Source organism: Pogona vitticeps, chromosome 4 (assembly GCF_051106095.1).
Source record: "Pogona vitticeps strain Pit_001003342236 chromosome 4, PviZW2.1, whole genome shotgun sequence".
NCBI classification, from domain to species: Eukaryota; Metazoa; Chordata; class Lepidosauria; order Squamata; family Agamidae; genus Pogona; species Pogona vitticeps.
In genome coordinates, this window is record NC_135786.1 from 179026882 (window position 1) to 179041204 (window position 14323).

At 38.5% G+C, this 14323-nt stretch overlaps 1 protein-coding gene across 8 annotated transcripts in view; it reads right to left on the reverse strand.

Moving 5' to 3' along the window:
• CEP192 (centrosomal protein 192) overlaps positions 1-14323 on the reverse strand; it is a 99348-nt gene that overhangs the window by 55306 nt on the left and 29719 nt on the right. For all 8 annotated transcript variants that reach the window (XR_013544153.1, XM_072998778.2, XM_072998781.2 and 5 more), the window contains 7 exons: positions 13679-13773; positions 8935-9565; positions 7951-8115; positions 5966-6113; positions 3728-3884; positions 1557-2334; positions 446-594 (listed from right to left, as the gene is read on the reverse strand). Coding sequence is in view for 7 of the 8 variants with exons in the window: in XM_072998778.2 (XP_072854879.2) it covers positions 446-594; positions 1557-2334; positions 3728-3884; positions 5966-6113; positions 7951-8115; positions 8935-9565; positions 13679-13773 (2123 nt within the window). In the remaining variant the exon portion in view is untranslated. The remainder of the gene's footprint in view (positions 1-445; positions 595-1556; positions 2335-3727; positions 3885-5965; positions 6114-7950; positions 8116-8934; positions 9566-13678; positions 13774-14323) is intronic.

Below are 14323 nucleotides of genomic sequence, written 5' to 3' on the forward strand. Positions count from 1 at the left end.
AGGAAAAACGTTGCTAAGCGATTTCATTGCTAAACGGAATTAAAAATCCCATAAAAACGCATTAAAACATGTTTAATGCGTTCCTATGGGCTTAAAAACTGACCTTATGCGAAGACCCTCCATAGGGGTGGCCATTTTCGGTGCCTCTAAAGCGAGACAAAACAGCGCGTGGCCATTTTGTTTTTCCGGCAGCCATTTTGGAACCGCTGATCAGCTGTGCAAAAAGGGTCGCTTTTCCATGATCGCTTCCCTGTGATCATCGCAAAGCGATTTTTCCCCATAGGGGCCATCGCTAAGCGATCGCTCTGGCGATGGCCAAAACCCCATTGCTAAGCTATTTCATTGCTCAACGGAGCGATCGCTAAGCAAGGCACCACTGTACTAGCATTTTTAATTTTCACAAGACAACCAATTTTCTTAATAGATGGCAAGATTTAGTACATACCTTTTCACCATTAAACATAATACTGAGTAAGCTAATGCTGACTTGAAGCCACCGTTCAGATGGATTAAGAATACGAAGGACTGTGTGTGACGTGAGTCCTACACAACAAGCATTAGGGAATTTCACTTCTTCAGGAACTTTTACATGGGCTGGGGAAAAAAATCAAATAAATCAACTGTGTCAATGGAAAACCCTGGCCAGCAAAAGATACCAATTCTAAAAGTGGAGTGTTCAATATCACTCTAATCCTTTACAGTCATAATAATCAAAATGAAAACTTAGTTAGAAACTTCATATCTACTCCATGCCTGCTTTCAACAAGCAAAACCTTTAGTTCAGCTAATGTTTTGCTAAGTAATGTTCAACCAATGCTCTCCAGAAGCTATGGAATCACCTTGCACAATCCACAACCAACATAGCTGTGGGCAGAAATTCTAAGCACTATAGTCCAAATCATCTGGAGGGTTCCAAGATGAGGAACAAGAACACTACCTTAAGAGAATGTTATAATGATATACTTCTATCTGACAACATGACAACAAAAATTCCATTTTGGATATCATTTTTAAAAAGTGTAACAAGCATTACAATACAGTTTTGTTCAAATATTTGGAATCATATAAACCTGAAATACAGAAAATGTCATACAGGTTTTGTTCCTGGGATGCTACGAATTCATCTGCTTTAAAAGGTTTAATCAAAAACAGCACAAACACACTGAAACGATTAGACTGGGATAATCTAAAAAACTATTTAGGATAATGATTTAATGTTGTACATAACAGCATCTTAGAAGTCTTTAAGTGTTTATAAAAGAACTCTGGATAGTATAATAATAGTCAGTCGGTGGCTAACTGCATATTTGTATGCTTTTAAAGAATGTTTTGTTACTGTCCCAGCAGGAAATCACTGATTTGTTACTAGTAACTACCACTCATTTCACATTTTATGCAGGATCAACAGTAGATTTAACTCTGAGTCTAGGCAAACATATATATACACATTTAATGTTTATCATACAAATAAGCAGATTTACTAACTACACTGTTCAGTATTTTCCAGACAGACAATTATCAAATCCCAATTGGATAAACTGTTAAAAATGACTTACCAAATCCAAATGGCACAGATTCCTCCCATTGTCTAGGTCCAGCAGCATCAGATGCTTTCCCTGTACGTGATGTACTATTACAGACATTTTGGCTGGTTGTTACATTCTGATCGGAAGCTGTACCCAATACTCCAGGCCTAACATCTGAACTTAATGACATTCCAGTTGTTAGTGAGTTTTGAATGTGACCCAAAGGAATGGTAGAATAAATCAATCCTGCTGGAAGACCAAAAGTTGAAGGAAAACCAACATGGTACTGAGGTAATGCAACACCTGTGTGAGATGGCAAGCTTCCTAGATACTGTTGGGCAAATGGAGTTGTTCTAAGGGAGCATCCCGTTAGCAGGGTAGGAATTCCAGAAGTAGCACCATGAGGTTTGAAATCTGCTCTGTCTTGATTTAATGAAATACAGCCATATAAATCATTATAAGCAGGCACATTTTTTAGAGAGAATAAAGTCGGTCTGTGTGCTGTGTAGGCATAGTCATGCTGTCCTGCAGGTGTATCAACTTGCCCACGGTTAGTATTATCTCCACAACTCTGTTTAGACTGATCTCCACTTTTTTGTTGAAACTCTCTTGTTGATTTCTGGTCCTCTGGTACAACTGAATATGTAGATTCATTTCTTTCTTGCTTCTGAGAATAGTTCCTTGTGCTCGTGATTTGTGAAGGTTGCTTGTTATTTTGAAAAGCAGTGTTTTTTCCAGTATCCCCTTCCAATAACGAAGTTGGACTGGTCCAAACTATTGTTGTGCTCAATTCACTGGCACGATTATTCTGAATAGAAAGCATTAGCATTTTGATTAGTATTCACAGTTTACGGTAACTTTAAGATTAGCAATCTTATGAGGTATCTGCATATTTTTACACAGTTGCCTTCTAAAGAAAACAATGTATTATACATTAAAATCAATCTGCTGATGCAATGTAAATATTAACCTCTGAGAACATGTTGTCTTCATACCCGCAAACAAGTATCTATTAAAGATCCAGAACATATACATCTCTCACTGATATTAAAAATTTACTAAGAAAACTAGGCAAAAGTAACTTTAAACAGTACACAACTGATTTATTTTTCAAGAAGGGAAATATTTTATTTTCTTGATCCTGTCTCTCAAAACTGAGACTTAAAGCAGCTTAATAAAAGATTAACTAGAAAGACAGAACAAAAAAAGTTAAAAGATCATGTTAAAGCAAAATGAAATCAGAGTATTGAGAACAGAATTTTTAAAAAATTTAAGTATGATAATAAAAAAATATATTAACATCTGTTTACAAGTCTCTTCCCTAGCAACCAGTCAATTGCCAGAAGTTCACCTGAATAAAATGGCCTTTATCAGTAGACATGGGAGCAGCCTACTCTTTCATGTGAGAATGTTGTACTGGCTGGTATACTGAATGTACCTAGTGACATATTTTAAATGGAGAAATAATACTGTGTTAAATAAATTTATTTTCTAATTAGAAAAAGTAAAACAGCTAATATAGTGGTTGCTCTTAACTCTTTGTCTGAGTGGATATTTCACTTGAGCTTCTCACTCAGCAATCTTATAGTGCTTCCAAGATAGTGACTTCTCCAGGAATCTCATGAAGCTGCAATAAGCATGTATGCTGAGTGGAAGAAAAAGTGCTACTCCAGTGGACCCTCTACTTACGGAATTAATCCGTATTGGGACGGTGGCTGCAAGTCGAAAAGTCTGTAGGTCGAATCTCCATTGACCTACAATGCATTGAAAACCAATTAATCCCATAACCGGCGGGTTTTATTCTATTTTTCTTCCATTTTGGGTTTTTTCTGGTCTGTAAGTCGATTCTCCGGCTGCAAGTCGAATCTAAATTCTGCAGCCAGAGAAGTCTGTAACTCGAAAAGTCTGTAAGTCGAGCCGTCTGTAAGTCGAGGGTCCACTGTAATGTTTAGGTGCAAGAGTCGCAATATCACTGTCAATCAGCCCTGCCAATGTAATGTAGATATGAGGGAGGGAAATAATGAAACTGTGAGCCATAACTCAGTGTTCATGTAGAAATAATATTCATGGCAAATGATGCCAGCGAAGTCAATACGCTATCTACACTGCTGCAAATAATTCACAAACAGGTTTGGCTGCAAAAAAAAAATACAGATGTAAAGGTTTGCATTTAAAAGTCAAGCACTCAGCAACCTACTTACTCGACATTGTTCTGGACTACACAAAGTTAGGGTTTTTTCAGTGGCAGAAACGAAGGTCAGTCGTCTAAAACTAGGATCATTATATTCTGTTTGTGGTAACATCTTATCATTGCAAGAGGATTCCTTAAAATTAGGTGTTGTGAAAGGACAATCAGATCTAAGTAAGAAAGCATAAGGAAGATTTTAAAAATTCACTTACATCTATGTTATCTGTAGAGCTTGTGGGTCATTCTAGATCTGGCACTGGAGAGCATGGACAGCAATGATGGCTAGGTGTGCCCTTTTCAGGCTGGCATGTCACATGCAATTCTATTAAGGAATGGCAGACTTTGCCTTCATTACTCATGAGTTTGATTCAGATTAATCTGTCTACAGAGCTGCCTTGATAGACTCCTTGGGAAGCTTTCAGGATGTTTGTTGCAGCTGAGCAACTGCAGCATATTATTCTGTTTAAGAAGCACTGGCTATCTATTCACTTCTGAGCCCAGTTCCTCAATTTGTTTTCAGGTCATAAAGGTTTCAATCCTCTTATTAAACACACAAGGAATTGGCTCTTCCAGGTCCTCCCACTTTGTTTCTGCTGCTTAGACCAAATGAAGTCCTACAGAATTTTCATAACTCTTCCAAAAAAGGAGGGACAAGGCGACAGCCAATTTTTTTACTTCTAGGGCAAGCAGCAACAACAGTACGTGAGGAAGAAAAAGGAACCATCATCAGATCTTTGTAACTGTTAGCAAATGTTAAAGTTCAGATTTATCTTCACATCACTACTTCTCAGCCTCAGCAGGAAACAGTACAGATGAAAAAGAGAAATCACCATGGTGTTGATCATCATCAGATCTATGCAGCACACCACTAACTTTCATCATCATTGTTATCAAATCATCAACAATCATGAAAGGGTGCTGTTAGTGCCCGTGCCACTCACATCAATATGTTCTTCTCAAATCACATGAGTACCCTTTGGGGTGCAAAAGAAGATGCTAGCTGACCTCAGAAACAGTGAGGCAATTTTACATATGTGGGTCAAATGAAGGTAATCTAAATGAGGAAATCCAAATGAAATCCAAAATTTCTGAGTTCTTCTCATTTGTTAATTATTCAGATTTCAGTTTTTTTCAAAAATGAACAAAATAATCTGAAAAAAGAGAGCCTCTTTTGTGTTGCTTTTTATCTATTACAACTACAAAGTCTCATTCCTAGCCTACAACACTCCAACTCTTTTTGCAAGTCTCACTTTACAGAAGTTACACTGGCTTTCTAGTGCATAATTATATTAAACAGCAGCAATGTCTCAATTTTTAGTTCAAATTATTCAAGATATATAAAGTTCAAAGCAAAGCGTGCTGCTTATATACCGCCCCATAGTGCTTCAAGCACTCTCTGGGCGGTTTACAAGTAAATTATGCAGGCTACACATTGCCCCCCCCCCCCAGCGAGCTGGGTACTCATTTTACCGACCTCGGAAGGATAGAAGGCTGAGTCAACCTTGAACCGGCTACCTGGGATTGAACCCCAGGTTGTGAGCAGTTTTGGCTGCAGTACAGCAGTTTAACCACTGCGCCACAAGGCTCTTATACATATAAAGCCACTTTATACAGTATTTCTTCCATAATTTTCTAGGGGTACATTTTATTACATGACTTTTTAAACTAGTAAAACTAAAGGTGTCTTGTACAGGAGAGAAGCAACCTTTCTTAATATATGATAAAAGGATGATCAAATAAAGGACCACATCTCATATTCAATGGTTGGCAGCATGGTTAAAATAACAATATTGGTGAGTGATGGAAAAGACCTCTGCCCGAAATGCCAGAGAAGTGTTGCCATTAGAAACAAACAACTCAATAGTATTATAAATCTCCATCTAGATTGGATGTAGATAACTTGGTTAGGTCTGGGGAACAAATTTTAGTCCCCAGCATCCACCAAAAGCCAGACCAGTCCTGGGTGTGGTAAACAATGACCATTTAATATTGGGGAGGGGGTGACAAAACCTAAAGTGTTTCAATAGACACTTCCAGTTTTGATTTCAGAACAGGAAAACCTTTTCTTCTTGCATCCTTCTTTTTGCTCCAGGAAACTATGGAGGACTCTAGGGAGGCATAAGGACTCACAAAAATACCCCTGGGGTCCTGCATGTGGCCCAAAGGCCAAACTTTGCCCACCCTGATCTGTATTATTTTCACTCCAGATCCAAATCCCCATTTCTGCTTTTATGTTCTTCATATTTGTTACCCTGAAAGAGCAGTTTCTGAAGCTTCACTTGGAGATGAATGGATAAGAGGAGATGTTGAAGGCCTGAAGCTGCGCTGCTCATCGTCTGAAATCTTCACACCAGGAACAGGAGTTGAGAGCTTCTGTTCAGTTAATAGAACAGCTGCACCTTTATATTTGGGGGAAAAGTTGAATTCATTCATGCTGTTTTTGCTGGTTGTGGAGAGAATGACAATTGGGGGCTACTTCTATCTAAATCTGTAGGAAGAACTTCCCAAAAAAGATTTTCAAAACCTATGAAAAATGAGTTGCTTCATTATGAGTTTGCAAGGGTAATAAAAGTAATACAGATTCCCTCAGAAACTTTAATTAACATGTTTCATATTGAAGAAAATTGGTCTGGTAGTGAATTGCTAACATATAGAAAGCATGCCAGCTGAAAACAACATGCTGTATTAGCACCACCAAAGAGAACATGGATTTTGCTCCACAGATACAAACTGGAAGCTGTCTTGGTGAGAAATTAGAGAACTTATTAATTTTCTGTGTGTGCTCATACAGTATGCTTGAAATAAGTAATCATTTTTACTTTCATACGTTTTTACTTTTAAGAATGTTGATATTTTAAGAGATGTACTCTCTGCTTGTTTAATGTGCCTTTTAAGGCTGTAAGTGCCTTGAATTCAAATACAGTGGTGCCTCGCAAGACAAATGCCTCGCAAGACAAAAAACTCACAAAACAAATGGTTTTGGCAATGGGACTGATGACTTGCAAGACAAATGTTCCTATGGTTGTGCTTCGCAAGACAAATGTTTTCCATTTTTTGTTCCTGCCTCATGTTTGCTGATTTTTAAATGTATTTCTATGATGTTTAAAAAGTTAAAGTTTTTTGATTGAAATTTTTAAAATTATCTGCACAATATGTATGGCTTTAAAGAGCACTTAATAAATCCCTTTGTAAACCAAATTTGACTTTGTTCTGACTTTTTTTGCCCATAGGAATGCATTAATTAGATTTCAATGCATTCCTATGGAAAAACGCGTTTTGCAAGATGAATTTTTCACAAGACAACATTAACCGCAGAACAAATTAAATTCGTCTTGCGAGGCACCACTGTAGATTTTTCTACCTTAAGTATTTGTCTGCAAGCTACGTTTGAACTTAAAAGCATATTCAAACATGTTTATGAGTAACCTGGCCTTTCCCACATGTTCAAACCCACCCATAAACTCAAACAAAGGTTGCAGAAAAAAACATGACACGTCATAGAAATCTTCCCCGTACAGTAATTACAATCTATAAGGTTGCCAAACATTAAAGACTGCCTTAGTTGTGGCTCCTTTTCTGGGAGCTAGTTTTTAATGGTGCTTTATTACTGAAATTGTCAATGTGTTTCATGCTTGTCGTACATTACACTATGAAAACTCTATCCTGAAAGATAGCTTAATCCAAGATAATCTGTACTATATATGGCAGACAAAATGCATCTCTCTTTAATGCAGTTCTACTGACAGTACTGTTTAAAAAACAACAACAATCATCTTCCAAGCAAAACATAAGACAGAAACAATAAGGCTAATTTCATAATCAAAGCTGTACCAGATTAAAACTCCATTTGAGGCAAGTAGGGACTACAGGTGAGTTGAGCATGCATTCCTGTTTATTCCTTCCTCGCTTTTAATTCATGATGTCCTAGCCATTACTTATTTATTTATTTTATTTATTTATTTGACTTATATACCGCCCCATAGTGCTACAAGCACTCTCCAGGCGGTTTACAATTTTTAATTATACAGGCTACACATTGTCCCCCCCAGCAAGCTGGGTACTCATTTTATCGACCTTGGAAGGATGGAAGGCTGAGTCAACCTTGAGCCGGCTACCTGGGATTTGAACCCCAGGTCGTGAGCACAGTTTTAGCTGTGGACTCCCCCATCCTTTTCCTGGTTTGTTTGAGACTAATATTTGAGACTAATAAATTGACATAACTGTATTTTTACTCACCAACAGCATCCCTGCTATCAGGAGATGCATTTTCAAAAGTCACATGTTTTTCATTGCTGCATGAAGCATTCCTTTTCAAGACCTTTCCATCTTGCTTCTGCTGGTATTTAACTTCATGCATAGTTGTTTCCTTGTTGAGACATCCTGGAAGAGGGGAAGCTAATACTGGAAAAGACATTAAATTGAAGGAAAGAATGTTCTTGGTTGCATTTTTTTTATAAGCTAAATAAAGAAAAAAGTTTACACAGGATGATTATTTCCTTTTTGCTATATCAGTTATATAGGGTTGAGAATCTCAAAAATGCTTCATCTCATTAAATAATGATTAATTATGAGTCAAATGGAGTAATTGGAATGGAAATAATACTACCCATATATTAAACCAAAGTTGTAACTAGCTTTTCAGGTGACTATTCCTCGGAAACACATATACAGATATAGCTTTTTGGATTCACTCAGGTCGCTACAGGCATGTCTGTACTCTCCAGGAAAGGAAAAGTATTACACTGACAAGTATAAATATCAGAAATCTTCCTATCCCTTCCAATCACTCATATCCTTCACCTTACTAACCTTTGTGCAAAGGCTAGAAAAGATGGCAGAGTTTCAATTTATGTGATCATTCATATTCACAAGAATAGGAACACATCATTTTGAATATTACACAATTCTTTGGCAAAGTCTCCTACATCAGCAATGCAGAGGGAGAGATCAGACCATATCTTAATTGTAGATTTCAATTGAACATGTACATCCTTTACAAGCCAACACTTCATTTATGATATGAACACATGTATCTTGGACTACTAAATCAAGGAATTATTATCTACTTATCAAAGATTTACTTTTCCTATTATAAATCACACTACTCACTTCCAAAAGTTTATTCAATAATCTTAAGCTTTTCTTTGTGTCACTTGTAAAACTGTATTTTATGTTTAGTTTGTGAATGTTTAGGGAACAATTCTTAAAATTAGAACTCACTCGGAACCGTTGTTGCACTAGCCTCTGAAGGGAGGTTAGCATTTTCAGATAATTCTTCTTTTGAGCTGGGTACACAAGCCAGTTTCTCTGACTGAAAACTTTCACCTGTATTACATGGTGCCTTAGTATTTTCCATTTCTTTTTTCTGCTTAGAACTGATATCACAATGGGATTCTTTGAAGCCACTTTCCTCGAGTATTTTTTCCATACACTGATTCTCTTTTCCATACTTGATATTGAAATTGTTCTTGCTGAGGTCCCCTGCATTAGAAATTTCAAACAATTTGTGACCATCTGTGGTAGTTTCTTCATGTTTAATAATGTTTTCGGACTTGCTGTCATTTTCAGTTTCACCAGTTCTTCTGAGATATTTCTCAATATCAAATGGACTATTTTCTATATTGCTGGATAATAGCTGACTGAGGACTGAAAAATCTGTGAGTTTGCCAATGTCTGGAATATCTGTTCCTTCTCTGTGTTTATCTGAGAGTTTCATCATCAAAGCAGCTAGCTGTGAAGGTTCTGCGCTAACAGAAGCATTTGCAATAGCAGACGCAATTGTGCTTATGCTCAGGACAAAAGGTTCTATATCAGGGTGTTCGTGTCCAACTTTTCTTTCTTCAAGATTCTCCTAAAAGTTTGAAAAATAAGATATGTTTAATATCCTGTAACAAACCTGAACTTACCCTGCGTGAAAAAGCATTCCAATGGCTAAAATGTTATTGTTATTTTATGGCAGCATAAAGCAAATGGCATAATTTTTGGCAGCCAAGTGCTGCTAATAAAAAAAGAGGTGCAGACATTATTAGTTACACTTTGACTTCCACTACTTGATACAAAACAGATAATATCTATGCTAATTTAATGCAGCATTCTCTTCCAAGTGTTATGCTGTTTGTTCTCCATTTACAGGTAGAACTAAAAGGATGTTGGCCAATGTTAATCAAAATTGGCCAGAAAAAATGCTTTAGTATATGGATGCAACGATTTAGGTGAAAAAGTATATATTCATAATTACTATATATTATGTTGCATTCCCCTTCACGGATTGCAGCCTTGTCATGGCAAAGGGGCTTCAGTAATTCAGAGCAGCTATGAGCTATGCCGTGCAGGGATACCCAAGACGGATAGGTCATAGTGGAGAGTTCTGACTAAACGCGATCCACCTGGAGTAGGAACTGGCAAGCGACTCCAGTTTTGCCACGAAAACCCCATGAACAGAAATAAAAGGCTAAAAGGTATGATGCTGGAAGATGAGCTCCTCAGGTCGGAAGGCTTCCAACATGCTACTGAAGAAGAGTAGAGGACAAGAACAGTAGCTCCAGCGCTAATGAAGTGATTGGGCCAAAGCTGAAAGGATGCTCAGCTGCAGATGCGCCTGGAAGTGAAAGGAAAATGCCGATGCTGCAAAGAAAAATACTGCATAGGAACCTGGAATGTAAGACCTATGAACCTTGGTAAGCTGGATGCAATCAAACAAGAGATGGCAAGAATAAACATTGACATCCTGGCCATCAGTGAACTAAAATGGATGGGAATGGGCGAATTCAGACAATTATTGTATCTGCTATTATGGGCAAGAATCCCGTAAAAGAAATGGAGTAGCCCTCATAGTCAACAAAAGAGTGAGAAAGCTGTACTGGGATATAATCTCAAAAAAGATAGAATGATCTGAATATGAATCCAAGGCAGACCTTTCAACATCACAGTAATCCAAGTTAATGCACCAACCACCGATGCTAAAGAAGATGAAATTGACAAATTCTACGAAGACTAACAACAACTTCTAGAACTGACACCAAAGAAAGATGTTCTTCTCATTACAGCGGACAGTGCAAAGAAATAGAGGATAATAATCGAAACGGAAAAACCAGAGATAGGTTCAAGAAAATTGGAGATATTAAAGGAACATTTTGTTCAAAGATAGACATGATAAAGGATAAAAATGGTAGGGACCTCACAGAAACAGAAGATATCAAGAAGAGGTGGCAAGAATACACAGAGGAATTATACCAGAAAGATCTGGATGTCCTGGACAACCCAGATAGTGTGGTTGCTGACCTTGAGCCAGACATCCTGGAGAATGAAGTCAAGTGGGCTTTAGAAAGCATGGCTAACAACAAGGCCAGTGGAGGTGATGGCATTCCAGTTGAACTATTTAAAATCTTAAAAGATGACACTGTTAAGGTGCAACACTCTATATGTCATCGAACTTGGAAAACTCAGCAGTGGCCAAAGGATTGGAAAAGATCAGTCTACATCACAATCCCAAAGAAGGGCAATGCTCCAACTAACATACAGTTGCTAGCATTTGACATACTTAAAGGTTATGCTCAAAATCCTACAAGGTAGGCTTCAGCAGTACGGGAAATGAGAACTTCCAAAAGTACAAGCTGGATTTCGAAGGGGCAGAGGAACTCGAGACCAAATTGCTAACATGCTCTGGATTATGGAGAAAGCCAGAGAGTTCCAGAAAAACATCTACTTCTGCTTCATTGACTATGCAAAAGCCTCTGACTGTGTGGACCACAACAAAATATGGCAAGTTCTTAAAGAAATGGGAATGCCTGACCACCTTATCTATCTCCCGAGAAATCTATATGTGGGACAGGAAGCAACAGTTAGAACAAATGATTGGTTCAAAATTGGGAAAGGAGTACAACAAGGCTATATATCGTCCCCCGGCTTATTTAACTTATATGCAGAATACATCATGCGAAAGGCAGGAATGGATGAATCCCAAACTGGAATTAAGATTGCCGGAAGAAATATCAACAACCTCAGATATGCAAATGATACCACTCTGATGGCAGAAAGTGAGGAGGAATTAAAGAACCTTTTAATGAGGGTGAAAGAGAAGAATGCAAAAAATGGTCTGAAGCTCAAAAAAAACAAAAACAAAAAAAAAAACCCCTAAGATCATGGCCACTGGTCCGATCACCTCCTGGCAAATAGAAGGGGAAGATATGGAGGAAGTGACAGATTTTACTTTCTTGGGGTCCATGATCACTGCAGATGGGGACAGCAACCACGAAATTAAAAGACGCCTGCTTCTTGGGAGGAAAGCGATGACAAACCTAGACAGCATTATAAAAGCTGAGACATCACCTTGCCGACAAAGGTCCGCCTAGTCAAAACTATGGTTTTTCCAGCAGCGATGTATGGAAGTGAGAGCTGGACCATAAAGAAAGCTGACTGCCGAAGAATTGATACCTTTGAATTTTGGTGCTGGAGATGACTCTTGAGAATCCCCTGGACTGCAAAGAGAACAAACCTATCCATTTTGAAGGAACTCAACCCTGAGTGCTCAGTGGAAGGACAGATCCTGAAGCTGAGGCTCCAGTGCTTTGACCATCTCATGAGAAGAATCCCTGGAAAAGACCCTGATGTTAGGAAAGTGTGAAGGCAAGAGGAGAAGGGGACAACAGAGGATGAGATGGCTGGACAGTGTCATTGAAGCTACCAACATGAATTTGACCCAACTCCGTTAGGCAGTGGAAGACAGTGGGGCCTGGAGTGCTCTGGTCCATGGAGTCACGAAGAGTCGGACACGACTTAATGACTAAACAACAACAACAACATTGCATTCCTCACAATACCGATCTTGAGAAATGCCATGACTTATCTTTCCATCCTAAAACAAATACAATTCCTCAGTCTAAAGGCAGTCTAAATAAATATGGGACTTCCCACAATATCCGTCTTGAGAAAGGTAATGAATAGGGATAGGGGTATTCGTATACCCCAGCACAGGTGGACATAGCAAGAGTCCAGCCCCCTGGTGTCGGACTGGCCACTCATGTTCCTTTGTTGCTGCGAGCTCCGCACTCCCTTCCTATCGCTCCGGAGCTTGCGGTCTGCATGCCACTCCTGGCAGGAGGACAAGCCTCACTGCAGGGTCAAAGAGCGGCTCGCAGATTGCGAGCTCCAGAGCAATAGCAAGCGTGGAGCTTGCAGCAACAGTGGAAGGTGAGTGGGCGGGACCCTCGTTGTGTTCATCTGTGGGGGGGGAGTTCATATTCGTAAACAAATATGAATACCCCATCTCTAGTTATGACTGAAAATGAATAACAATCTTAGTCCTGCAACACATATAACATGGTTGTACAATATTTTTATAACTCTATTTATTTGTTCATTATATTTGCATAGTGCTATTTTCCCAGGTGGTGGGACTCAAGGCATCTCACAGACCATTAGAACAAACTAAAAATTAAAACAATATATATGGATAATTAAAAATCTACAGAACATAGAAGTTTTAAAACATACTCTATAAAAAGATTTTTAAATGCAAAAGCATTAAAAACATACACACATTAAAAGGATATAAGGACAGCAAGCACAAGGCATCTAGATATATTAAATATGAAAAACCTGTGAAAACAAAAATGCTTGCAATTGTCTCTGAAAGAAAAAGCAGTTCAGCCTGGGTTCACAGGGAAGAGCATTCCATAACCTGGGGGCATCCATCAAGAAGGCCCATCCTTGGGTCCCTGTCACATGCACGTGTAAAAGTAACAAGTCTGAGAGGCCGGTCTCCCCAGAAGATCTTAAGACTTGAGGAGAGTTATATGGGGAGACACATCCTATCAGATAGCCTGGGCCCAAACAGGCTTTCACAGGTCAAAACCAGCACTCTGAATTGGAACAGGAAATGAACCAGCAGCCAATGATGGTGCTGCTACAAATGCTTTTTCTCAAATACCTATTATTTCGTCTAGCTATCTTCTTGCATACTTACCCTTGTATACTCTCTGCCTGGGGTATCCACTTGAGCAAAAGCAAAAGTAGCAGATGCAACGTGTGGTTCCTCTTTCATGCTCTTTTCTACATTTCCTAAAGACAAAAAAGCTAGGTAGATGTGTTGACCAGAATGTAGCTTAGAAAAACCCAACAATGAGAACAGACCATAAAGATTTACAGAAATAAAGAGCTTATTCTGATTTTATGCATACTGGTTTCTAATCCAATTTAAGATTCAATCGTTCTGTTAAGATCTATCCTCATATGCTTCATAAACCATGGTTTATGGAGCGTTTGTTGAATATTTTTCTCTTTGATGTGAGAACATAGATTCAGAGAGAGAGCCTATCTTGTAATAAGCCAAAATGCCACCTAACAAAAGAAATACAGAACTCTGGCTGTAAAAAAAGATTAACAAAACAGAATAAGGAGCCAGAAATATGTACTAGTTTGTGAATGATTATAGTTGCTATAAAGGTAGCCATTATAAGTGTATCCTCCAAGAGAGAGGCAGGGCTTTGTTGCGGTGCTGCCAGTAGCTCCTGAGAAGAGCTCTCTCTGGAAAAACTGGAACCGTCCAGTCCGGGATCCCCTTTTTGAAATGGGGATCAAAGGAGAGTCTAGGAGAAGTCTCTCTAAAGCA